Source organism: Oscarella lobularis, chromosome 1 (genome assembly GCF_947507565.1).
Source record: "Oscarella lobularis chromosome 1, ooOscLobu1.1, whole genome shotgun sequence".
In the NCBI taxonomy this organism is placed as follows: Eukaryota; Metazoa; Porifera; class Homoscleromorpha; order Homosclerophorida; family Oscarellidae; genus Oscarella; species Oscarella lobularis.
The window spans coordinates 5621807-5644197 of NC_089175.1; the positions used below are offsets into that span (position 1 = coordinate 5621807).

The 22391-nt window shown below is 44.8% G+C and overlaps 6 protein-coding genes and 4 long non-coding RNA genes across 20 annotated transcripts; 5 read left to right on the top strand and 5 right to left on the bottom strand.

Moving 5' to 3' along the window:
- Positions 1 to 159: 159 nt before the first annotated feature.
- On the bottom strand, positions 160 to 2511 carry LOC136194988 (uncharacterized). 4 transcript variants are annotated; one of them, XM_065984262.1, is made up of 8 exons: positions 2438 to 2511; positions 1974 to 2145; positions 1876 to 1917; positions 1748 to 1822; positions 1619 to 1694; positions 1102 to 1548; positions 620 to 1051; positions 160 to 564 (listed from the first exon to the last, which is right to left on the bottom strand). In XM_065984262.1, exons 2-8 carry the CDS (start codon positions 2079 to 2081, stop codon positions 209 to 211), a joined length of 1536 nt encoding a protein of 511 aa, XP_065840334.1. In that variant the 5' UTR covers positions 2082 to 2145; positions 2438 to 2511; the 3' UTR covers positions 160 to 208. The 4 variants fall into 4 exon arrangements, 3 of the variants coding, with proteins under 3 accessions (XP_065840334.1, XP_065840343.1, XP_065840326.1); XM_065984271.1 differs by having other exon boundaries at positions 2299 to 2496; XM_065984254.1 differs by having other exon boundaries at positions 2213 to 2496.
- Positions 2512 to 2532: 21 nt separating this feature from the next.
- LOC136195040 (uncharacterized) lies at positions 2533 to 2890 on the top strand. 2 transcript variants are annotated; one of them, XR_010671767.1, is made up of 4 exons: positions 2533 to 2569; positions 2613 to 2624; positions 2677 to 2762; positions 2814 to 2890. It is a non-coding gene; the product is annotated as an uncharacterized lncRNA (long non-coding RNA). The 2 variants fall into 2 exon arrangements; XR_010671766.1 differs by having other exon boundaries at positions 2535 to 2624.
- Positions 2891 to 3471: 581 nt separating this feature from the next.
- LOC136195053 (uncharacterized) lies at positions 3472 to 3917 on the top strand. The gene is made up of 3 exons (XR_010671770.1): positions 3472 to 3583; positions 3636 to 3720; positions 3753 to 3917. It is a non-coding gene; the product is annotated as an uncharacterized lncRNA (long non-coding RNA).
- A 4096-nt stretch (positions 3918 to 8013) lies between these two features.
- Positions 8014 to 12450, top strand: LOC136194968 (integrator complex subunit 11-like). The gene is made up of 27 exons (XM_065984230.1): positions 8014 to 8059; positions 8113 to 8124; positions 8177 to 8262; positions 8312 to 8382; positions 8440 to 8551; positions 8602 to 8661; positions 8717 to 8773; positions 8818 to 8916; positions 8972 to 9006; positions 9063 to 9143; positions 9208 to 9265; positions 9316 to 9380; positions 9434 to 9488; positions 9539 to 9634; positions 9687 to 9725; positions 9776 to 9859; positions 9912 to 10001; positions 10052 to 10089; positions 10141 to 10183; positions 10233 to 10314; positions 10374 to 10487; positions 10548 to 10779; positions 10829 to 10898; positions 10959 to 11027; positions 11078 to 11405; positions 11461 to 12142; positions 12198 to 12450. Exons 1-25 carry the CDS (start codon positions 8032 to 8034, stop codon positions 11141 to 11143), a joined length of 1842 nt encoding a protein of 613 aa, XP_065840302.1. The 5' UTR covers positions 8014 to 8031; the 3' UTR covers positions 11144 to 11405; positions 11461 to 12142; positions 12198 to 12450.
- On the top strand, positions 11402 to 12152 carry LOC136194603 (uncharacterized). The gene is made up of 2 exons (XM_065983827.1): positions 11402 to 11405; positions 11461 to 12152. Exons 1-2 carry the CDS (start codon positions 11402 to 11404, stop codon positions 12150 to 12152), a joined length of 696 nt encoding a protein of 231 aa, XP_065839899.1.
- LOC136194978 (uncharacterized) lies at positions 12010 to 14174 on the bottom strand. Its single transcript, XM_065984241.1, has one exon. The coding sequence runs from the start codon at positions 14168 to 14170 to the stop codon at positions 12482 to 12484; it is 1689 nt and encodes a 562-aa protein (XP_065840313.1). The 5' UTR covers positions 14171 to 14174; the 3' UTR covers positions 12010 to 12481.
- A 1916-nt stretch (positions 14175 to 16090) lies between these two features.
- Positions 16091 to 17314, bottom strand: LOC136195060 (complement C1q and tumor necrosis factor-related protein 9B-like). Of its 2 annotated transcripts, none has more exons than XM_065984326.1 (11): positions 17241 to 17314; positions 17151 to 17186; positions 16940 to 17092; positions 16804 to 16893; positions 16723 to 16750; positions 16608 to 16661; positions 16498 to 16551; positions 16402 to 16446; positions 16310 to 16341; positions 16177 to 16255; positions 16091 to 16122 (listed from the first exon to the last, which is right to left on the bottom strand). In XM_065984326.1, exons 3-9 carry the CDS (start codon positions 17002 to 17004, stop codon positions 16327 to 16329), a joined length of 351 nt encoding a protein of 116 aa, XP_065840398.1. In that variant the 5' UTR covers positions 17005 to 17092; positions 17151 to 17186; positions 17241 to 17314; the 3' UTR covers positions 16091 to 16122; positions 16177 to 16255; positions 16310 to 16326. The 2 variants fall into 2 exon arrangements, with proteins under 2 accessions (XP_065840398.1, XP_065840405.1); XM_065984333.1 differs by having other exon boundaries at positions 16310 to 16344.
- Positions 17315 to 17566: 252 nt separating this feature from the next.
- On the bottom strand, positions 17567 to 18498 carry LOC136195193 (uncharacterized). Its single transcript, XR_010671827.1, has 2 exons — positions 18432 to 18498; positions 17567 to 18375 (listed from the first exon to the last, which is right to left on the bottom strand). It is a non-coding gene; the product is annotated as an uncharacterized lncRNA (long non-coding RNA).
- A 560-nt stretch (positions 18499 to 19058) lies between these two features.
- On the bottom strand, positions 19059 to 21060 carry LOC136195130 (complement C1q and tumor necrosis factor-related protein 9B-like). Of its 5 annotated transcripts, XM_065984409.1 has the most exons (13): positions 20973 to 21018; positions 20860 to 20873; positions 20659 to 20790; positions 20567 to 20602; positions 20461 to 20514; positions 20362 to 20406; positions 20226 to 20315; positions 20112 to 20165; positions 19913 to 20059; positions 19802 to 19864; positions 19718 to 19753; positions 19573 to 19666; positions 19059 to 19517 (listed from the first exon to the last, which is right to left on the bottom strand). In XM_065984409.1, exons 3-9 carry the CDS (start codon positions 20758 to 20760, stop codon positions 19967 to 19969), a joined length of 474 nt encoding a protein of 157 aa, XP_065840481.1. In that variant the 5' UTR covers positions 20761 to 20790; positions 20860 to 20873; positions 20973 to 21018; the 3' UTR covers positions 19059 to 19517; positions 19573 to 19666; positions 19718 to 19753; positions 19802 to 19864; positions 19913 to 19966. The 5 variants fall into 5 exon arrangements, with proteins under 5 accessions (XP_065840481.1, XP_065840495.1, XP_065840501.1 ...); XM_065984423.1 differs by having other exon boundaries at positions 19059 to 19489; positions 19543 to 19666; positions 20659 to 20873; positions 20973 to 21060; XM_065984429.1 differs by having other exon boundaries at positions 19059 to 19489; positions 19539 to 19666; positions 20659 to 20873; positions 20973 to 21060.
- LOC136195206 (uncharacterized) lies at positions 21002 to 22354 on the top strand. Of its 2 annotated transcripts, none has more exons than XR_010671830.1 (4): positions 21002 to 21360; positions 21838 to 21983; positions 22043 to 22109; positions 22262 to 22354. It is a non-coding gene; the product is annotated as an uncharacterized lncRNA (long non-coding RNA). The 2 variants fall into 2 exon arrangements; XR_010671831.1 differs by having other exon boundaries at positions 21875 to 21983.
- The last annotated feature ends 37 nt before the right edge of the window (positions 22355 to 22391 follow it).

Here is a 22391-nt window from a genome sequence, read left to right on the forward strand (position 1 = left end):
AAATTTATATGTTTAGGGGCAGGGATATATCATAGGGAGCCTGGATATAGTCAGCCTGTATGTGTGTATCAAAGTTAGAAAGCGTTAGAACAGTTAATTCTCTTATTTACAACTATCAGCACAGAAAGACAAAAAGCAACGATCTAACAAACTGACGACAACAGGAAGGGCTGTGTGTGTCCTTTTAAAGTTTCTTCCTGGCCTGAGTTCATCCAAGAAAAAACCCTCCCAAAAAAGTTTCATAATTCTTGTAGCTACTCAACGTACAAGAACCTCGTATTCTAACTGAAACTAAATCTCCGGCTTCCAGACGGGCAACAGAGCCCGTGTACACCGTTTTTGCCAAGCTGGCTGGATTCGGTACATTGTGGTGAGCTGCTGCTATTACCTTAGACTTTGTTCTTAACTCGTAAGCGCAATGTTTTTGTGCTGAGCCAGGCTTAAACATGAGCTGCACGTAACTGTAATATATTCCGGGTTTTGGCACAATGAAACCACTGCTGGAAATTGAAACGTTGCCGTTGACTAAAGTTGATATGCGGTTCCAGCCGGTAAGAGTGGCTCCTGTTTCATACACAGTTATTAATTAAAGGAACTTCGGATTTCAAATTTCGGATACCTTTTTGCCATGTCCCAGAGACTATGCCGCGCAAGTGAACAGCTGGTGCGTTCTGAAAAGGCAGATAAAATGCACCAAGAAATGACTCGCCGCTGTAGAATGAATGAAGTGAACACGTTTGAGTCATCACCAGTTTCAATTGTTCCCTGCTACTCATTCTTCGGAGAAGCCCAGTGTACTCACTTCGGTCTTCACTGCCTGACGTCTTCATCATCGGAGTGAAATAAACTACGGAGACTATGCTGCTTCCGCTTCGCAATTCGTAACCACAAGCAGAACTATCTCCACTGTGTGGATCCATCTGCAGTTGACTAAAGACGTAATAAAGACCACTTTTTGGTACACTGATGTATGAACTCCCGTAAGAACTGCCGCCTTGAATGTAGGACGGAAATGACGAGCCAATGGAGTTCCAACGATTGAGAGTACTCCCTAGCCAAAAATGTTACACACACAAATATTGTAATGTTTGAGATTATTACCTGACGACCACCTCCCAGCGTACGTACCATACACTAATACTGCTGGATCAGCAGTTGACAGAACTTGTAGATTAAACGAAAGAAAGAAGGCTCCAAGAAATGATTCCCCCGAGTGAAAAAAGTCTAGAGTACAAGAACTTCTCATATATACTCCGAGATGGTCTCCTTTTTGCAGCGAGAGAGTCACTCCGGTATACTTTGTATAATCGTCATATCCTGTTTTTGTGTTAGTGTAGGCATGTGATGTTGCCACAATCCGTGAATTGACTCTCAATTGATATGCACAGGAGCTTGAATCACCCGAATGTGGGTCAAGCTGGAGCTGGGCGTAGACGTAATAAAGCCCATCAAATGGAACAACTATTCCAGTTTTAGACACTTCCATTCCACCAGTTGCTAGAGGAGGACAATATGATCTGCCAACACTCCATTGACTAAGTAAGGAACCTACAATCATTGCAAAATAAATAAAAGTATTTATCAAAGTAAGACACTGCACATTAAAATGTTAGCTTACCTGCAGAAAATCTTCCAGAATAATGCCCACAGACATGCGCCACAGGTCGAATAGAGGATACTCGAAATGCATCTGTCTGAAAAGCAACCAATTTCAACCAGAAATAGACTGTCAATATCTACTTTTTACCATTGTGTCCAAAGCCTTCTTGTGTTTTTCGTTTATTGCTGCTTGTTGTGATATTCTTCCGTTCTGGCTAGATAGCTACAAAGGCATATTACATAAATAACTTTCACTTTTTCGTACTGACAGCTGACCTGACTTTGCAGACTCACTATGGAATTATCCATGGAAACAAGCTTGACAAAATATTCCTTATTTAACATGACGGCCGTGTACACTAGCGACTTCCTACCTTTGTCTGAAGGGATTGCAAGTACGACACTTGGCCAAGCACAACCGTCGTACTCGAGACGAAGACGAAAAGGAAAAGAGAACTGAGAGCCGCGTTTGCGTTTATCATCGTGTCCGTCGCAAGGTTTTAGAGAACTTCGGTAGGATCAGCAGCCCACTGAGTGACACACACACTGTAATGAGAAACGGAGAACACAGATCAACTTTTATATACAACCCGAGACAGGCAGGCCCCCCTACACCGTTATTCGTCCTATTCGCGGAGCTTCCGCTTCGTTTCAAGTGCCGCGTTGTAAAAAGAATTCCTAATAGGCTTTATCCGTTACCGTGTTTCCTCATTACAGACGGAGAGGTCCCCCGCAAGTGACGTAGAAGGCCTAGGCCTAACACCTTGACGTCTGTACGAGTGTTGCATCGCGAAGACGAGTTTGGAACCAGGCCTCAATCGTCTTTGCGAAAGCTTACAGTCTTACGCCCATAGATACGCCACAGATATGACCCACAGGAGCTCCTCCCGCAGGCAGGGTCCTGCGCAGATTTGATTTTCCTTAGCGCGCGGGAACGAAAAAATGAGCGACATCAAAGTCGTCCCTTTAGGTTCTTAGCGTGTCATGCAAGGTTCCCACTAGTACCTTTGTAGGAGCTGGTCAAGGTGAGACTCCAATTGGGGCTCGTCGTTTCTTCCTTTTATCTCTTCGCTCCAGATGTCGGACGCAGTTGCATTCTGCTCTACATCGGCGGCAAAAGGATCATGCTCGATTGCGGAATGCACATGGGATTCAACGATCAGGTGTCACTGTGGCGAAAATTCTCTAGTTCCCCAAAAATTCTTCTTTTACAGCGTCGATTTCCGGATTTTTCGTACATTGGAGCCGGTCCTGTGACGGAGTACATTGACTGCGTCATAATAAGGCAGCCAACAATTTTTAATTATTAATTAATTAATTAAATGGGGACTTTCTTTGATAGTCATTTTCATTTGGATCACTGTGGCGCTTTGCCTTACTTCACCGAGATGTATGGCTATGATGGTCCTATCTATATGACCCATCCCACAAAGGCCATATGTCCAATCCTACTGGTAATAGAAAATACATTACACATATGATTATGGCCTATCTGTGCTCATAGGAAGACTACCGGAAGATCACAGTAGAAAAGAAAGGCGAGACAGATTTCTTCACGTCAGCAGTGAGGAGATCGTTTTCAATTAAATAATGAATACTGATAGACTTGATTTAGATGATTAAGACTTGCATGAGGAAAGTTGTGGCGGTTAATCTTCATCAAACCGTTCAGGTTATTCACCTCATTCTCTCTGCATTAGCGTTTCTTCTTGACTATTGACGATAATCTGGAAGGAGTTGACAGAAGTACAATTACAGTGTTTTAGTATAGCCATTCAACACTCTTTGGACATTTTTGGATTTTCATGACACACTACACAGTTTTCTTTGATTCTTTTTTTTCCTAAAATTTATATGCTTAGCGCGCGTGAACGGAAAAGTGAGCGACATCAAAGTCGTCCCTTTGGGTGCTCAGCGTGCCGCTCAGCGTATCATGCAAGGTTCTCGCTAGTACTGAGTAGTGTCTTTGTAGGAGCTGGTCAAGGTGAGACTCCACTTGGGGCTTGTCGTTTCTTCCTTTTATCTCTTCGCTCCAGATGTCGGACGCATTGCATTCTGCTCTACATCGGCGGCAAAAGGATCATGCTCGATTGCGGAATGCACATGGGATTCAACGATCAGGTATCACTGTGACGAAAATAATTATTTTACAGCGTCGATTTCCGGATTTTTTGTACATTGGAGCCGGTCCTGTGTCGAAGTACATTGACTGCGTCATAAGAAAGCAGCCAACAATTTTAATTAATAAATTAATTAATTACATGAGGACTTTCTTTGGTAGCCATTTTCATTTGGATCTCTGTGGCGCTTTGCCTTACTTCACCGAGATGTATGGCTATGTTGGTCCTATCTATATGACCCATCCCACAAAGGCCATATGTCCAATCCTACTGGTAATACGTATAAAGGACAGTACACATCAGGAGAAGATCTTCCTGTGTGAGCTTATAGGAAGATCGCAGCGTCGATTTAGTTCGCTAGCACCTTTTACTCGTGGGCAGTGAGCCGTGCAACCACCGCCCTCGTGTCCGCGTAAATAATCACATGACCAGTTCTTACTGTAGAGCTAACATCAAAATGCGGCAGTCAAACAACGCAATATTGCCTGGAGCCGTCTGACGAAACAAAACACCAAACAAAAAAAGACAACGTAAACGTCACATGCCATGTTTCAGGTCCAAGCCGTTCGTGCACGCAGCACTCACGGCCAGGCAATATATGTAACTGCAGCGGAATAGAGAAAGGTATCAGCCCACGTGTTGATCTCTAACGTAAAATTGCAGTTTGTCACTGCAATGGCCGATGTCACAACGCGAAGATTCTTTTGGTTTCCGGCGTCAATTTGGTTGAGACCAGTAAGTAACAACTTTTGGTACGAGGTTAGCAGGAAAACACGTTGAAAATCGACAGCAATTTTTTGCAGCGGCGCCTCCAACTTCGCCTTGAAGTACAACGCCCAGTGACAACCACAGGTGGTCCATAGATATGGGTGGTCAGCACAGCACTCGTACGTGCTACTAATAACTTCGAGACGTTGTTCTATATTTCCTCTTTGGATAATCAAATTCATCTGCACAGAGAGCTTTGATAGGCTGCATCTGCATAATCCAGAGTTTCGCAAAGCCTTTCGTTCTTGGAAAGCGCCTCTAATTTATAAAGCTTCATCACAGAGGAATGCCTATATATAGGTAGGTACTGATGCGGTGTCTTATTGAGTTTGCATACAGCCACTGACTAGTGACTCTGCAGCAGTAAAAAAACTGAGGCTGATAACTATGGCGCGCGATCAGTCTCAATTGGATTCTGCCGCTTATTGGATTCTACCGCTTATTGGATTCTACCGCTTTTAGGATTTTACCGCTTTCAGGGTTCTACCGCTTCTTGGCTTCTATATATATATATATATATACCGCTTCTTGGATTCTATACCGCTTCTTAATTGGATTCTCCTGCATGGACATTTATGTACGAGCAGGGTCTTTTCTGATGAATTTCTAAACAACAAAAAGTCATTCCCCTCGCAAAAACTTTATCCGCCGCATGCTCTCGCCAGTTTTGAACTTATACTAGCAGCATTTGAAGTCACGTGACAAATGCTTGTGGTTTTACATAAGACAAGAAAACAGCAATCGCTGCAATGCAATCGCCTTTTTCTCTATTAGGTAGGCATTATCGTTCAAAGCTCGATCGAACATTTTCAGGTGCGTTTCGCTTAGGGGAACTGCCTTGGCGGTAAGCCAAGCGTAAAACGTCTCGTAGATAAAAAGACAGATGCCTAATCAAAACGACCAAATTTTTATTAGTTAAGGCAGCTTACCCGGTAGAATTTACGAGCGGTAGGATCCAAGAAGCCGTAGAATCCTAAAAGCGATAAAATCCTAAAATCCAGTAAGCGGTATAGAATCCAAAGAAGCGGTAGAATCCTAAAAGCGGTAGAATCCAATAAGCGGTAGAATCCTAAAAGCGGTAGAATCCAGTAAGCGGTAGAATCCAAAGAAGCGGTAGAATCCTAAAAGCAGTAGAATCCAATAAGCGGTAGAATCCAATAAATGGTAGAATCCTTGCACTCGTTTTTGGGCACTGATCGCGCGCCATAACCAGTATGCTTGCAAAGCGACCAGACGAGGCTGTTTTGACTCTAGAATTCGTACGCATAGATTAAACCAACAATTGTGGTGGTCTGACGTTCCTGCGGTGCATGACATAGCAGTGCTGAGCGGAGAAAAAAGATCCGGGAGGGAGGAGCTAGCGCGAATAGAATAAAAGGGAGCTCTTACTTCACTTTCTTCAGTTGAATTTGACCTAAGCGCAGCTTACTACATACAGTATGACCCGTCTTCTTGCATGCACTTTCTGTTGCCTCTCTGTGCTTTTCTGCATTACCAAAGCCGTGACTCTGCAGGCATTTGAAGATTCAAACAAAGGTACATGCAGAGAGATTCTCCTCCTTTTGATGTTGCCATGCATCTCCTGAACTAAAATAGGACCGGGCTCTAACCACCGTGCATTCTTTACATGTAAGAAAGATCTAGTGTTTATTAGTAGACTAGCCTAGAACTAGATTCTATTTTGTACTTCAAGGCGAAGTTGGAAGCGTGACTTCAACATACTGCGGAAGCGGCAAAGGCTGTTGGCCGCAAAGAATTGCTGTCAATTATCCGACGTGTTTTCCTGCTAACGTCAAACCAATAGTTGTTACCGGTCTTAGTCAATTTCATTCCGGAAACCAACAGAATACTCGCATTGAGACAAAGGCTATTGCAGTGCAAAGCTGCAATTTTACGTTAGAGATCGATACGTGGGCTGATTCCTATCTCTACTCCGCTGCAGTCTCATATATTGCCTGCCCGTGAGTGCTGCGTGCACGAACGGCTTGGACCTGAAACATGGCATGTGACGTTTACGTTTTGTCTTTTTTTGGCTGGTGTTTTGTTCTGTCAGACTCAGATGGCTTCAGGCAATATCGCGTTGTTTGACTGCCGCATTTTGACGTTTGATCTATAGTAACAGTAACAAATTGATGTATGATGCAGTGGACGATCACCGCGATCGCGACAGATGTAGAATTAGGGTGACATCCAGAGACGTAGGGTGACGTCAGAGTGTATTATACCCCGATGCGTGGGAGGATCTAAGCGCCGACAGGGTAATAAATCCCATATTGCCCGTTGATACTTAACGACGGGCGTATATATATCTATACTACTAAGAGCTGGCTCTTAGTAGTACCATGGTAGTATAGAAGAGCGGCGGCCATCTTGGATGACGTCAAAATCTTTCGGTTTGGTCGAAAAGGCTCATTCGCTACGCCTTCTACCTCTTTTGCGGATGAAACATCTCCAAATATCGGAGCGGTGACGACTGGCCGTAGCTTTTTTCTCGGTTGCCGTCAGGTGCTCCCTTATGGGATACACAAGTACGTTTGTCTTCATTATGACGTCATACTCACCCCACGCGCTCTGAATCTTAAAAGGGGCGCCAGTAGCTACGCCTTATTTTGCACCGCAATAACGTGCAAATATCGCGTAATAACGATTTAGCCATTCGCCAAACCTCACGGCGTATGACGTAATCCAAAAGTGGACACAAAAACCTCAACCGGAGGGAAGGCGCGCAATGTAGGCTAAATAGTAGAGATCAGGGTCTATCTTTGATTCTTAGGGTCTGTGATCCACAGGGGTATCTGTGATCACAGGGCATCTATGATCACAGTATCTGTGAACATAGAGTATCTGTGATCACAGAACAACTGTGATCACAGGGTAACTGTGATCAAGGGAAACTGTAATCACAACGTATCTGTGATCACAGGGTATCTGTGATAACAGGGTATCTGTGATCACAATGTAACTGCAATCACAAACAGGGTATCTGTGATCACAGCGGTATGTGTGATCACAGCATAGATCACAGGGTATCTGTGATCACTGTGATCACAGGGCATCTGTGATTACAGGGGTAGGTATCTGGGACCACCAATACGCACACTACACTGCGGGGCACACTGCAGTGGCTCTATTTCCCCGTGCGAAGCACGGTCACCTAAACTAGTACGCCCTAGGGCGAATATGGCGGCATGTTTTAAACCTTTTTCCCAAAAAGCAGAGCGAATTCGCGAATTATTTCGGGCGCTTATAAAGTCGTAGGCAAGCGCGAAGAGCGAATTCTCCGCTCTTTTTCGCTCAGTCGCCGTTCTTTTTGGGAGAAACTCCTTTTCTCTTTTCGCTTCTTTACTTTTCTTATGCCTAAACTGGTGCTTTTCTAGGCATGTAAAAAAAATCCAAAAAAAGAAGCAAAAACGATATTTGAACCCACGGCACCAACCCGCACCCACCCAGCAAAATCCCATATTGCCCTCGCCCCCATGTAATAACCTACTGTACATATCTCTGGTGACGTACGGATTCTCCTTAGCGCGCGTGAACAGAAGAAATGAGCGACATCAAAGTCGTCCCTTTAGGTGCTCAGCGTGTCATGCAAGGTTCCCACTAGTACTGATTATTACCTTTGTAGGAGCTGGTCAAGGTGAGACTCCACTTGGGGCTCGTCGTTTCTTTCTTTTATCTCTTCGCTCCAGATGTCGGACGCAGTTGCATTCTGCTCTACATCGGCGGCAAAAGGATCATGCTCGATTGCGGAATGCACATGGGATTCAACGATCAGGTGTCACTGTGGCGAAAATTCTCGAATCCGCAACTAATTATTTTTACAGCGTCGATTTCCGGATTTTTCGTACATTGGAGCCGGTCCTGTGACGGAGTACATTGACTGCGTCATAATAAGGCAGCCAGCAATTTTTAATTAATTAATAAATTAATTAAATGAGGACTTCTTTGGTAGCCATTTTCATTTGGATCACTGTGGCGCTTTGCCTTACTTCACCGAGATGTATGGCTATGATGGTCCTATCTATATGACCCATCCCACAAAGGCCATATGTCCAATCCTACTGGTAATAGAAAATACAGTACACATGTGATTATGGCCTATCTGTGCTCATAGGAAGACTACCGGAAGATCACCGTAGAAAAGAAAGGCGAGACAGATTTCTTCACGTCAGCCGTGAGCAAATCCTTTCAGTTAATAAACAAATACTAATAAACTTGATTTCTTATAGATGATTAAGACTTGCATGAAGAAAGTCGTGGCTGTTAATCTTCATCAAACCGTTCAGGTTATTCACCTCATTCTTTCTGCACTTTCAAAATTAATTTCTAGGTTGATGATGAGCTTGAGATCAAGCCCTATTACGCAGGACACGTTCTCGGCGCGGCAATGTTTCGAATCAAAGTTGGATCGCAGTCAGCAGTATATACAGTAAGTAAGAGAAATACTACTTGAGATCGAATAATATTTATTGTGCTAAATTTAGGGCGACTACAACATGACACCAGACAGGCACTTGGGGTGGGTGTGCAATTCGTAGCGTTGGAAGGAGATGATTGATTGATTGCTGTATAAAGGGCTGCTTGGATTGATAAATGTAAACCCGATTTGCTTATTACTGAATCAACGTATGCTACCACAATAAGAGATTCAAAAAGGTGAAAAACTATAATAATACAGACGGGGTTGATAGATGTTGATTTATTTCTTATATAATTCCAGGTGCCGGGAGAGGGACTTTTTGCTGAAAGTTCACGAAGTCATAGAGGCCGGAGGAAAGGCAAGTGCAGTGAGCGCGAGATTTGATGAATAAAAATAAAGACGAATTAGATTTTGATTCCTGTCTTTGCTCTGGGACGCGCCCAGGAGCTCTGTATACTTCTGGAAACATTTTGGTATAGTCCAAAGTTATTAAAAGAGCAGATTCATGTATTAGCGTATTTTATAGGGAACGAATGAATCTCAAAGCTCCGATCTATTTTTCGACTGGCCTAACAGAAAAAGTAGAGTGACACCAAAGCACAATTTTTAATATTATGTGAGTTCCCTCAAGGCCAATCATTACTACAAACTTTTCATCTCCTGGACGAACCAGAAGATCAAGAGCACGTTTGTACAGCGAAATATGTTTGAGTTCAAGCACATTAAGGTCTTCTTTCAGTGTACTACTTTTAATCATGTGACGTTCTTTATTTTTGTAGCCGTTTGAGAGATCTTTTGCTGACAATCCAGGTCCTATGGTAAAATTGATTAATTATCTATAAGAAATTATATTGGTTGATCTATTTAGGTGGTGTTTGCTACTCCTGGCATGTTGCATGCCGGTCTCTCGCTGAATATATTTAAGAAGTGGGCCCACGATAAGAGAAACATGGTATATTTGTAAAGGCAATACTTATCAAATTATATGATTATGATTATCTTAGTTGATTATGCCTGGCTACTGTGTCGCCGGTACTGTCGGTCATAAAGTATTGACCGGTCAGAAGAAGATTGAGATTGATAAGAAAACAGTGGTACGTTGAGTGAATAAACCATAAGAAAGACTGGATATGATTTGGTATAGATTGACGTTCAGCTTTCAGTGGAGTACATGTCATTCAGGTATTGCCAGCAGCCACTTTTACTGTAGATAAGAGATGGCTTCTGTGTTAGTGCTCACGCTGATGCCAAAGGAATCATGCAGCTGATACGAATGGTAGAGATACGCGACGTCTAATATTAGAGTATTTATTATGTACAATTAGTGCGAGCCCAGAAATGTTCTGCTTGTCCACGGAGAAGAGAAGAAGATGGAATTTTTGAAGAATCAAATCGAGAAAGAATTTCGTAAGTAGCACAATATGGAGGGAGGAGACCTTTCCTTGGTCAGAACGACTCATTTTTAGATATCAGCTGCACGTTTCCAGCCAACGGAGAAATGGTCACCATAGAAACAGACCCACGCATAGAAATCGACGTCGACGCAAAATTGCTCGCATACGCTGGCGGCAAAATAAAAAGTAACCATGGAGACTCCTTCTAAAATAATAATAATAATCATAATTATCTTCATTTTCTAGGTGATAGCTCTGTGCCAAAACGTCTCCGAGCCGATTTAGATGGCGATGATCGCGTGCTCGAGGGGATTCTTGTTATGCGTGAATCAGGCATGACTCTGATGGAACCTCAGCAAGCGCTCAAAGAGCTCGGTCTGATGGAGCAGCAGCTTCGTTTTACGACGCGTCTTGGCGTGCCTCAATCGGCACCGCCACTCAAAGTGCTCTCGCAAAGATTGAGTGGCATGCTGAAAGGGTAATAATAAATAATACGTAAATTATTTTATATTGGATTGTTTTTTTAGGGCTTTTGAAGATTGTGATTTTCGGGTTATGCCTGATGGGAGTATAGGAATTGCCAGTGTAATGATACAGGTTAGATAATGATCTTAGTTTATGCCACACACGCAATCTTCTCATACTTTTCACTTTTAGCACACTCAGGGGGCGGATCCGCTAAAGGGCGAAGAGGATCGCGAATTGCACGTGTCCTGGTCATATCAGGTTCTCTTTATAGAACACGTGCATTGATTATTAGATCATGGATTTCTTAGGACGACGATCTCGGTTCAGAAATCGCTTCGTGTACAGAGGACTTCTTGCGGACAACGTCTTTGTAGCTATGGATTGACTGCATAATGTATGACGTGTCAATAACGCACGCGCACTTACTTATTCATAGTTCAAACGGGTTCAAATTAGGTGACGTGTCAGTTTTTTTATAATACACGCACACACATACAACACGTAGACTTTTTTAGCTAAGGTTTCCTATTGTTAGCCATTCGCGGATATGACGTCGAGACTTCTATATAGATATCAACACGTAACTTTAAAACAGTCAAGCCCCTGGGAAGAGAGTTCTTCAACATTCCTCGATGGGTAAAACGATATCTCCTTCCCCGACGAAGCCGTCATCTGTCGGTCTTCTCCGCAGGATTCGTTCCGGTGGCTTCCTTCATCGCCGCCGCCCTTGTCGTCGCTCTCGTTCGAGCGACGGCGACTCGCGGCGCGTCGGCGTCGATCGCGCACCCGTTACCGACGCCCACGAGTCGCATCGTCTCGCCGCCTTCCCAAAACGCGTCGTCGACGTCGTTCCAATCGTCGTCGAGTCCGATTACGCCGAGCAACGTCATCGCGTCGACGATCGCTTCGAATGCGAGCCGAAGCGTCGTCACGCCTACCAGCGTCTTCCCGACTACGTATCGAACCGCGATTCCGGTCACTTTACCGGCCGGAATAATGAATGAAACGGCGGACGCGACTCTCCCCACCACCTACTCCGAAATCGTCGTCGCATCCACTCCAGACGTCGTCGCGACGTCGACGACCTTCGTTCGACCGCCCGTCGCCTCATCGTCGTCGTCGGCTCCGTCTCTTCGTCCGAGTCCAACGATCGTTTCGTCGCCGTCGCCGACGCTCGTCGGCAAAACGGAACTCCGTAGCGACCTCGTCGTTTGGGTGCCCGTCGTCGCGATCGGCGCCGCGCTCATCCTCCTTCTCTTCGTCGTATCGTGCGTCTGCTGGCATCGCGATAGGAGATCGGATCGCTACGATTTTTCCGTCGTTAATTATTACGCGGGTCAGGAACTGAAAAGTCCGGCGCCGGCGACGACAAAGTACATTTAATTAATTAATTATTAATTAATTAATTAAATTTATTTTTGTGTCCAGTGGGTCTGACAAAGGTCAAACTAATAGTGTTCCGGATTTTTTGGAAGATCAGAAAGGCAGCAGTGTGTGATATAATCAATTTTTCGATTCGATTCGTGTGGTCTTCTTTCTTTTTCCTCTCTCATTGCAGTTTCAAATTTCGGTAGCCATGTACACGTGCTTCGGGTTCTTTTTTTGAGTAGAACGAAACCTAGGCGACTGATAAGGTAATGATATTTCTACAGAATTATAATCGATGAGAATAGTGCACTGACTGACTGTGTTTCAAAGTCTACGCGCTCTACTCAGTTTATCTTGATGAAAGTCTGCTGCATTGGTGAGGACTCTTCTTTCTGAGATCCTTCCTCCATCACTGACTGACAAGCATTCTCCAATTGGAACTGAGCGACGCCATCGGTTTCTTTCCACAAGCTATCATCTCTGCGTAAGAACTGAGCGACTTCATCGGTTTTTTCCCTCGGTGTATCATCTCTGCCTGCGGTTTCTTTTTTTGATGTATCATCTCTGCCTGTGGTTTCTTCCCTCGATGCATCATCTCTGCCTGTGGTTTCTTCCCTCGATGCATCATCTCTGTGTAAGTCTTCTTTCTTGCTTGGCAATTGCAAGTAGTGGCGACTGAAAAAGCCGCTTTTCCATTCAATCAACAGCCCGATGGTTAACCAATCCTCGAGTGCCTTCGCCTGATTTGTACCGGGATGACACAGGGAGAACTGACCACCGGACTTGTCTGCGAGATGCGTAGAAACGATTGCTTCATATTTGTCTCTCGACGACGTGCACAGGTAGAATCTCTGGCCACCGATCTTGAATGCAAGTAGAAACAAAGCACCGGGAGTCGTCAGCAAATCCTTGGTAGTTTTTTTCGAGAAACTCCATCGCAGCGGAAGCGGTTCGATGTAAACAGGCGTTGCCTGTTTTTTCACGTTGGTCATGCGGAGTTTGCGCTCCTGCACTCTGACATAACGCTGGCCCGCTTTGAGATAGAAGGCGTGGGTCATGGGAGCACGTTGGAGCTCCTCATCGATGAAATTCCGCGAAGCACTTCGCATCGATTCGGCCCAAGCGGGATCTTTGACGAGAGAGGCGATGGGCAAGACGCGCAAACACACGACGACTTCCTCGTCGCGTTTGATTTTCAGATCGCGCTTCAACGGCTTTCCGATGATGTCCGGATGAAGCAAGACGCGCTCGCTTTTCGTGTAAGTGGTTTTGGTACGATTTTGGGCGTTTCTTAGTTCGGAGGCGGCCTTGAACACTTTGAATGTAGTTGCAAAGCTGGCGTCATTTGAAGTGGTGCTCGTTGATGATGATGTCGTAATTTCGCGATACACTTTTCCGCCCATGTCGATGGCGACGACGAAGTGGGTCACACCCCCGAGAGGACCTTTGATCGCTCGCTCACAGTCGGATACACTTTCTTCGGTTGCTTCGTTCAATTCAGGCATGCGCGCTGGCAACTCGGTGTCTCCTTCTCGACTCTGCATCCTCTTGCCGTACTCTTTCAGTATGCAATCCTCGACGAACGTCCGGCCAACGGGATCGACTATGCGTTTTTCTTCGTCGTGCGCGTGAAGTCGAAACGTGTACGTTCGATTTCGAATCTGATGCCCGACGGCGATCCTCGTCTCGCTATCCGACGTCGATTTCTCGTACGAGCATCCGCACTCGAACGAGACGGCTTTCGAAAGAGGCGCCAGCAGCGTCGAGCTCAGTTTCCGCGTGAGTTCCGTCTTGGACGAAACGCAGAAAGTCAACTCCGAGTATCCCGTCCCCACGCGAGTTTCCTCGACGAACGGCTCTGAACCGCCGCCGTTCGCCGTCGTCTCGTCGACGGGAACGGGACGTGCGACGACTTGCATGAGCCTTTTCGGCTCGGTGGCCTTGATGCCTCGACCGAGACCCCAGCACGCCAGCTGGCTTTCATTGACGTGGGGATAGAGCTTGACTTGTTCGGAAAGCGTCGGCTCTGACATATCTCGATCTTGAATACTGGTTGGATGCCGTCAGAAGCCTACCTTATATAATCAGCTCAATTTCCTGCCTGTACCTGTTTTGGCCAGACTGTGCTTGTAAGCGTCGGTTCTGGTTGATGTGATAAAGACGTGCGTCATGTGAGGCGTTGAATTGCTGCTTGTCTTAATTAAAAGGTGAGAGTCTACGTATGCATGGAGTCTTTTCGATTGAAAGACTTCCAAAGGATGGGAATGAAAGTGGTATTGGCATATGCAAATTGGCCTACATCTAATAAGTAGGGAAGCTTCCGATATGCATCACTCTCGTAGAAACAACAGAACTTGTTGAGAGTTCTTCATAGAGGTGAAGTCGCTAAACCCGTTTCTCTTTATTTAGACTTGTTTCTGGCTGCATCTCGTCTTGCTTCTCACCATCTTAGGGGTCGAACTGAACTGAGAGAGTCTATCTACCTGTGCTCTGCCATCTTCTATTATCTGCGCACAGACATGATCTTGTTCAACATAAAAATAATAATAGCCACTAAAACAGTTTATAGTAAGGAGTCGAGCCTCAAGGCTGCTGAGAATTTGCCACTGAGAACGTGAGAACATGAATACAAATACTCTGAAGAGCCGCACAACACTGCGCGGAGCACCGTTGTCGAGTTAGGAGTCTTAGCTAACAATGCAGAAAATAAATTTCATTTTTGCAGTGGTATTTAGGTTACCCTATATAACGTTTTTGCGAAAGCAGCATCAGTGGGCAAGGATGTTAATTGGCGGACATGATTCCGCAGAGCGTTTGAAACTGACACACATACAACGAAGCAACGAAAAACGTGAAAACGTCAGGATTTGATCCGGCTTTGACTCTTAATCAATTAGTTCACCTTCCACGTACCAAAAAAAGAATTGGCAGGGTCAAAGTGAAAGCGCATACTTCCACCTCGCGCCCTTACTGACAATTGACTGCCCTTACTCACGTTCCGAAGTAGTTCGAGATAGAGAGAGTGGTCGTTAGTGACTCCAGAAGTGTGAACAGAAATTGATGCAGGTAAAGCTTATGTTACTCATGAGAAAGGACGTTTCTGGCGACAATTAGCTCGTGAGGTTCGCTGTGGCTCATGAGAGCACATGAGCTTTCGTGGAGGTTCTCATGACCTCCTCGTGACTCATGAGACAGAGTGTCTCGTGGTTTCTCTTATGTCTGTCATGAGTGATGAGCCAAATTCTTTTATGCAGAACGCGTCTGTGCTATCGTCTTGCTTGCCAAGGCCTCGCCACCGCTTTCTTGCTGTGTATTCTATTATACGTTTGCTTGCGTGCTTACCTTTGCAGGCACGAGGCCGTTCTAAAATCCTAATCAAGTGGAGCCTAAGAATGAGATGAATTGCTCGCTTTCGTTTTCCTCAAATTCTGCAGTACTAACATCATCCTTAGATTTCGTGAGGGAGCGTACTATTGCCAGTGCATGCAGCTCTCAATTTCTTTATGTCTACGCTACATCTCAAGCAAGTGTCACAATGAGTCTAAAACACAAGTGTCTGACGAGGCTTCATTTGTTTCATCAGTCTTTGGCAGCACATGACTGTTTTGTGGTTTGAAAAGTCAGTTTACTTTCCACGCGCCAAAGAAAGCTTGATCATAGGCAAAAGAGTATCGCACGCGCCCAGAAAGATTCGTCCTAACAGATAGCCGACTGCCCTTTTTTACATTCCAAAGCAGTCCAACATAGTGACTTTTTCTGACAGAGTCGTCGCGAAAATAGATTGAAAAACCAATACGACGTGAATCAACATGAATGGCGGGAGCCTCAGTATTCAATGATGATGACGATACATCAGTGTACAAATGGAAGTAAATAAAATAGATTCCAGATTCGGGCACGGTGATGTAACCATCGCTATACGTCATTCCGCCTTGGAGAACGGAATCTGACGTGCTAGTTGACCAGTGAGTCACTACCGCCTTGCCTGAAACACAGAAGGACTTACTCGCCTAGTACTTTAAATGATTGTATTTGTTACCGGTGGAATAGGTTTTCCAGGTTGAACCGTCACCAACAATATGTGCAATGGGTTTTGTATTCAGGAGATCTGATACAATCTACAGATAAAGGAGCTAGAAAATGAGCCTCATATTTCTTGTCACTTCATGTACCTCTTCTTTCAACCTTGTCAGAATATCTTCATCTACTAGATAATAGGGTAACTTTAATTAAAAGACTAAGAAGAGTTTTTAAAGTTATTTACATCAAGTCCCCGCTCTCCTTTGGGACCAGCTAATCCTTGCACTCCCTATTTAATTATTATTTTAAACAATGTCTTCAATCTTATTAATAAACACACCTGCTCTCCTTTAGGTCCTTTTGGTCCTGCTTGTCCTATGTGACCCGGTGGACCCTAAATTTACATTATAAAGGACAAAGTAGCGCAAAGGGAGGTTTCGGCGTAATTACAGGAATTCCGTCAATTCCTCCTCTTCCTCTTGGCCCTGTGGATCCGATGTCTCCCTAATTGATGTACTTAGTATACAGGAAAGGCGAACTTTATCTCCCTGTATTCCTTTTTGACCTTTCGGCCCCTGTATGCCCGTTTCACCCTGCAATGAAGCGAAATCAGCTTCAGAACAAGATACAGCACGACAAGATGTACTTGTATTCCGGTATTTCCACGAGGTCCCTGTGGTCCAGTTGCACCTTGTTTACCTTGAGAACCAGGAGGTCCAACAATACCAGCGGGACCCTACTCAAATTTATCTCTGATTTTAGGATAAAGGAGTATATGTAACCTGTTTTCCAGGAAGGCCTTGAGATCCTTTAGCACCTTGGTCACCCTATATGTATGCACATCCATGTATTATAACGTTCACTTATGATCGACTGCATGCTTTGTCTCCGTTTTTTCCCGCGCTTCCTTGCTCTCCTTTGTCTCCTTCATGACCCTACAGTGCGAGTGCATTTGAAAGAGTCGAGAGAAGAGGTACAGGTTATTGTACGTACCCTCATGCCGGGAGAACCTCGGTAACCCGGAAGCCCCTGTTACGTTATCTGTATTAAAACATTTGTCATCAAGGCGCTATGAAACCGTACTCTGTCTCCTTTCTGGCACTCGGGGATGCTTTGACGTGAAAGCGAGACGAGGCAGAGAAAGATGAGGACGAATGATCTCCAGTGCATTTCTTCTTGATTCAACTGACTTCAAGTTACGATGCCCAAGGCTTTTAAAGCAGCGTGTATGACAGCATCGCCGTATTTTAGCGAAACAATAATACTCGGCAGGAGAGAAGGATACTACCAAATCGGGTGAAGCTCAAGCAATCCATAGAGCTGTCAAAGTTTACTCTACCCTGTGTATAATATATACAGAAATTTACTTTACTCTATATGGTAGCATGTGTTACGTAGAGGGTGGTGAACCGTGTTCTATCCCCTTTTATTGAAACAACTCAAGTATGTGCGTCTTTATGTTTCCAGAAGATACTGGTGTATGCGAAAAGTGCATTTGGTGGTCCATCGATCACTTCATGCAATCTCTCTCGGTCTCTTCTTCAACGCGAGCTTCTGACAAGAGTCTTCAAGTTCCCTTTTCCGTAACCTATTCCGGAATTAACATGATGCCAGTGTATACATGCACCGCGAAAACCGGATAAAGCCTGAGGTGATGCCTACTGATCCTGTGTGTCTACGTGACAGGGAAGCTCCTGCTCAGTGCTGGAATATGTAAAGACGATTGAGCTCCACGTCACACTCTGTGCAAGGAAACAAGGAAGAAGAGCCCTGGGTAGAAGAGAAGGTTCTGATGGGACAGCGCACGCTAAGAGAGAGAAAAGAACTCGCTCCGAAACCAGGGCCAAGCGGTCGCTCCTCTCCACGGGTATCGCAGGCTGACGGCGTTCACTTCTGCTGGGTCTTGGCTCCGCGTTTCTGGCCTCTTTGCGCACTCTCTTTTTAGCTGTACCTTTTTTTGGACTCTGGCAGCTTAGCACTCAATGCAGACGAAAGAAAAGTCGCCTCTTCGTTTGTTGAATGCATCAAAGAGGCTTCGCAGCGCGCGTTTCGGCTCGCTTTTTCGAGATCTCAGCGGAGCACCACTTCTCTTTTTCCCTGGATCTACAACTCTTCCTTTAGGTGGATTTCGTTTTCGCTGATATTCCGAACGAGTTCTGTTTGATTTTCGAAGCCTCTTTTAGGTCTGAAAACGAAATTGCAAGCCACTATTTCAGGTCTACGAGCGTATTTCATTGATGAATTAATCGCTTGAAGCCGGCGTTTCACGCTTACCTCTGCCGTCCATGTTGACATGGGGACAGAACTTGACTTGTTCGGAAAGCGTCGGCTCTGACATCTCGATCTTGAATGCCGGTTGGATGCAGCCAGAAGCCTACCTTACAATCAGCCCAATTTCCTGCATGCCTGTACCAGTTTTGGCCAGTCTGTGCTTGTAAGCGTCGCTTCTGGTTGATGTGATAAAGACGTGCGTCATGTGGGCCATTGAATTGTCTAAAAGGTGAGAGCCCAGGGATGTCCAAAGGGTGGGAATGAAAGGAGGCTCTACGTGGCGGTGAATTGCATCTAATTAAGTAGTAAAGCTTCTGATGCGCGTCACTCTCAAACAATAGCATTGAATCAATCTATTCGTAGTCACAGCTGTTTCTCTTGATTCAGTGGTCACAGATTTTTCAAGATCTTTGCACAGGATGATCTTCTTCAACATCAAAAAATAATAGTCCTTTACAGTTTAGTTTAGTGCAGGTCCCCAGGAGTGTGTCAATTTATCTTGATACCCTGTATCGGCCTTTTTTAGGCTGCTGAGCGTTCGCCACTGAAAGCGTACACGTTTTTTTTTACGAAAGCCGTATTCATAGGCAACGATGTCGAAGGAAATTATGATTAGACATTCTCGCAGAGTGAGACTGACACAACAATTTAATTTATGCACGTGACATACAATGGAGCAAAAAGCACGTAACAAACTCGGGTTTTGATCTAGTTTTGAATATTAGTTCACCTTCCACGCCCCAAAACAAGCATGGGCATAGCCAAAATAATATCGCAAGTTTGCACTGCCTTCTGCCTTTACAGACAACTGACTGCCTTTTTTCACGTTCCAAAGCATTCCAAGATAGTGAGATTTGTTAGTACTGGTTGCATAATAATAGTATGACAAGCCGATGCGAACTGAATCAACATAAACAGACAGATAATTTTGGGAAGGTGAACGCAATACGGCAGAGTACAAATTGAAGTATATAAAGTAGATTCCGGATTCAGGTACGGTGATGTAACCATTGCTATACGTCATTCCTCCTTGGAGAACGGGTGGATAGGAGCCTTTCGTGCTAGTTGACCAGTGAGTAATTACCTGGCCTGACAGACAGAGAGACTTACTTGCCTTAGATTTTAAAATGATTGTACTTGTTACCCGCAGAGTAGGATTGCCAGCCAGTATCCACACCGAGGAGGTATGCAATAGGTTTCAATATTCTACTCAGTGAAGACTTGAGATCTGTTACAATCTACATATGGGTATGCGCTAAAACGAGCCGTACATTCTTGTCAGTTTATACCTGATCTTTCAACCGTTTCAAAATCTCTTCATCTATCTAGATATTACAGTAACTAAAAGCGAAGATAAAGTCAACGTCATTTACGTCAGGTCCTGGTATTCCTTGAAGTCCTCGCTCTCCTTTGTGACCAGTTACTCCTTGCTCTCCCTGTATAAATATTTTAACAATTGTTTTAAATAATTATTATTAACACACCTTATCGCCTTTAGGTCCTTTTGGTCCTGCTTGACCTGTGTGACCCGGTGGACCCTACATGCACAAATGGCAAAGACAAGTTTGACGTATTACAGGAATTCCGTCAATTCCTCCTCTTCCTCTTGGCCCTGCGGGTCCATTTTCTCCCTAATTAATATATTAATCGTGTATGCAGTAACAAAGGCAATGAACGACGTACCTTGATTCCTTGTATTCCTTTTTGTCCTTTCGGACCCTGTATGCCTGTTTCACCCTGCAATTCAGAAGCTTAATTAATCAAATTTAGAATGTGATACCGCACGAAAAACTGTACTTGTATTCCAGTATTTCCAAGAGGTCCCTGTGGTCCAGTTGCACCTTGTGTGCCTTGAGAACCAGGAGGCCCAACAACACCAGCGGAACCCTACTCAAAATGACCGCTAACCTTGTGATTAAGAAGCGTATCTGACCTGTTTTCCCGGGAAGCCTTGAGATCCTTTAGCACCTTGGTCGCCCTATAATTATACATGTCATATAACGTTCGCTTATGAAAGAGTGCCTGTGCATACTTTGTCTCCGTTTCTTCCCGCGCTTCCTTGACTTCCTTTGTCTCCTTTATGACCCTAGACGCGGGAGATTCAGAATTGAGAGGAAAGGTACGTGTATGTCGTGTACCCTAATGCCTGTCGATCCCTGGTGACCCGGAAGTCCCTGGTGGTACGATATATTAGACTATTTTATCAGGATTCATGTGAGAGTCCATGTACTCTGTCGCCTTTCTGGAGAGGACAGTTAGAACTGCTTTCCTCGTTTTGACACGAGAGCGGAACGAGGCAAAGTAAGATCAAGGCGATTAAGCTCCAGTGCATTCCTTTGATTACGTCACTTCAGTGTTTCAACTGACTTCGCGTAGAGGCGCAGAGCACATTTATAGCTGTGTGCGTGACGTAATTTCTTGTGTTTCTGACCCTTTTATGGTATTCTGAGTGAAACAATGAAGATCGGAGGCAGGAACATAAATGATACCAAATTAGGTAAAGCCCGTACAACGCGTAGGAGCTCTCGACGCTGTTTATTTCACCGTATATGGTCGCATGTGTTCGCAGAGAGTGGTGAACGGTGTTCGTCCATTTCAAATGCTCAGAACAAGCTCACGTGCATTCACGTGCGCAGAAGAGAGTGCACTAAGTAAGAATGCCAAAGGAGAGGCTGAATTTCAGACTGCAACAGAATCAAGGGCAAAGAGAAGTAGATGTAGACCAAGCTAAGTGAAGGCACATCTACAAACGCGTTATTTAATCGTCGTGCTTTCCCAGGCTCGCAGCAGCTCCCAAAGGCGGAATCGTCAGATCCATACGTCAATGGATAAGGGAGAATCGTGCACACTATCTTGGACGAACGAAGGACAAAGCGAGTTCAGATGAGAAGCTCGCCAATTCGCAGAGCTTGCAGTTTCCGAAACGAAACAAGTAGGCGAAATCAACTTTAGAACGGGAGACACCACGACAAGATGTACTTGTATTCCGGTATTTCCACGAGGCCCCTGTGGTCCAGTTGCACCTTGTTTACCTTGAGAACCAGGAGGTCAAACAACACCAGCGGGACCCTATTCTAAATTAGAGCTGATGATAGAGGAAAAAACGTATTTGACCTGTTTTCCAAGAAAGCCATTGTATCCTTTAGCACCTTCGTCACCCTATGTAATTAATTAATTGTGCCTAGTATACGTAGCGTTTAGTTATGAAAGAGCGCTTTTACATACTTTGCCTCCGTTATTTCCTGCGTCTCCCCGCATTCCTTTGTCTCCTTTATGACCCTGTAGCGGATGTTTCAGAAGTGAGAGGAGAGGTACATTTAGAGTATGTACCCTAATGCCTGGCGATCCCGGGTGACCTGGAAGTCCCTGGTGGTCACGTACTATATATATTAGACAGGTTGTCGTCAAGGTTTCGTGTGATGACGTACTCTGTCGCCTTTCTGGAGAGGGCAGTTAGGATTTTGACAGGAGAGCGGAACGAAGCAAAGAAAGATGAAGACAATCGAGCTCCAGTGCATTCTTTGACAACTTCTTCAGTGTTTCAACTGACTTTGAGTAAGATGCAGAGCTCATGCATTTATAGCGGTGAACATGACATCACTGCTTGTCTGTAGGTCCTTTTATGGTATTCTGAATGAAACAATGACGATCAGCAAGGGAACATGAACCGTACCAAATTAGGTAAAGCTCGTACAACGCTTAGGCGCTCCCGTCGATGTTTACTTCACCGTATATGGTCGCGTGTGTAACGGTGTGTTTGCAAAGAGTGATGCACGGCGTCCTTGTTCATATCCCCAAAGCGAGCTCACGTGCATTCACGCGTGTTCTCCTAGAAGACGCAGTGTACGTGCGACCCCAGCGAAATCAAGAGCGAAACAACTATTGATGTAGACTAAGCTTATATTACAATTGAATGAAACGTCATCCGGGCAGAGAAAGACGACTGACGAGCCAAACTCTTCT

Bases quoted from the DNA above. Each gene is read 5' to 3' on its own strand.
- LOC136194988 (XM_065984262.1), bottom strand. From the start codon at position 2,081: ATGATAAACGCAAACGCGGCTCTCAGTTCTCTTTTCCTTTTCGTCTTC. The intron at 1,823-1,875 runs GTCAGCTGTCAG...ATGCCTTTGTAG, and splicing joins TAGTGAGTCTGCAAAGTCAG to CTATCTAGCCAGAACGGAAG. The intron at 1,549-1,618 runs GTAAGCTAACAT...CAATGATTGTAG, and splicing joins TTCTGGAAGATTTTCTGCAG to GTTCCTTACTTAGTCAATGG.
- LOC136194968 (XM_065984230.1), top strand. From the start codon at position 8,032: ATGAGCGACATCAAAGTCGTCCCTTTAG. The intron at 8,383-8,439 runs GCAGCCAGCAAT...CTTCTTTGGTAG, and splicing joins ATTGACTGCGTCATAATAAG to CCATTTTCATTTGGATCACT. The intron at 9,635-9,686 runs GTCTTCTTTCAG...TTATTTTTGTAG, and splicing joins TTGAGTTCAAGCACATTAAG to CCGTTTGAGAGATCTTTTGC.
- LOC136194978 (XM_065984241.1), bottom strand. From the start codon at position 14,170: ATGTCAGAGCCGACGCTTTCCGAACAAGTCAAGCTCTATCCCCACGTC.
- LOC136195060 (XM_065984326.1), bottom strand. From the start codon at position 17,004: ATGGATGTGCATACATATAGGGTGACCAAGGTGCTAAAGGATCTCAAG. The intron at 16,751-16,803 runs GTACATCTTGTC...GCTTCATTGCAG, and splicing joins GTGGAAATACCGGAATACAA to GGTGAAACGGGCATACAGGG. The intron at 16,552-16,607 runs GTAATTACGCCG...ATGTAAATTTAG, and splicing joins GAGGAATTGACGGAATTCCT to GGTCCACCGGGTCACATAGG.
- LOC136195130 (XM_065984423.1), bottom strand. From the start codon at position 20,760: ATGCACTGGAGCTTAATCGCCTTGATCTTACTTTGCCTCGTTCCGCTC. The intron at 20,603-20,658 runs GTACATGGACTC...TCGTACCACCAG, and splicing joins CTCTCCAGAAAGGCGACAGA to GGACTTCCGGGTCACCAGGG. The intron at 20,316-20,361 runs GTCAGATACGCT...CATTTTGAGTAG, and splicing joins AAGGCTTCCCGGGAAAACAG to GGTTCCGCTGGTGTTGTTGG.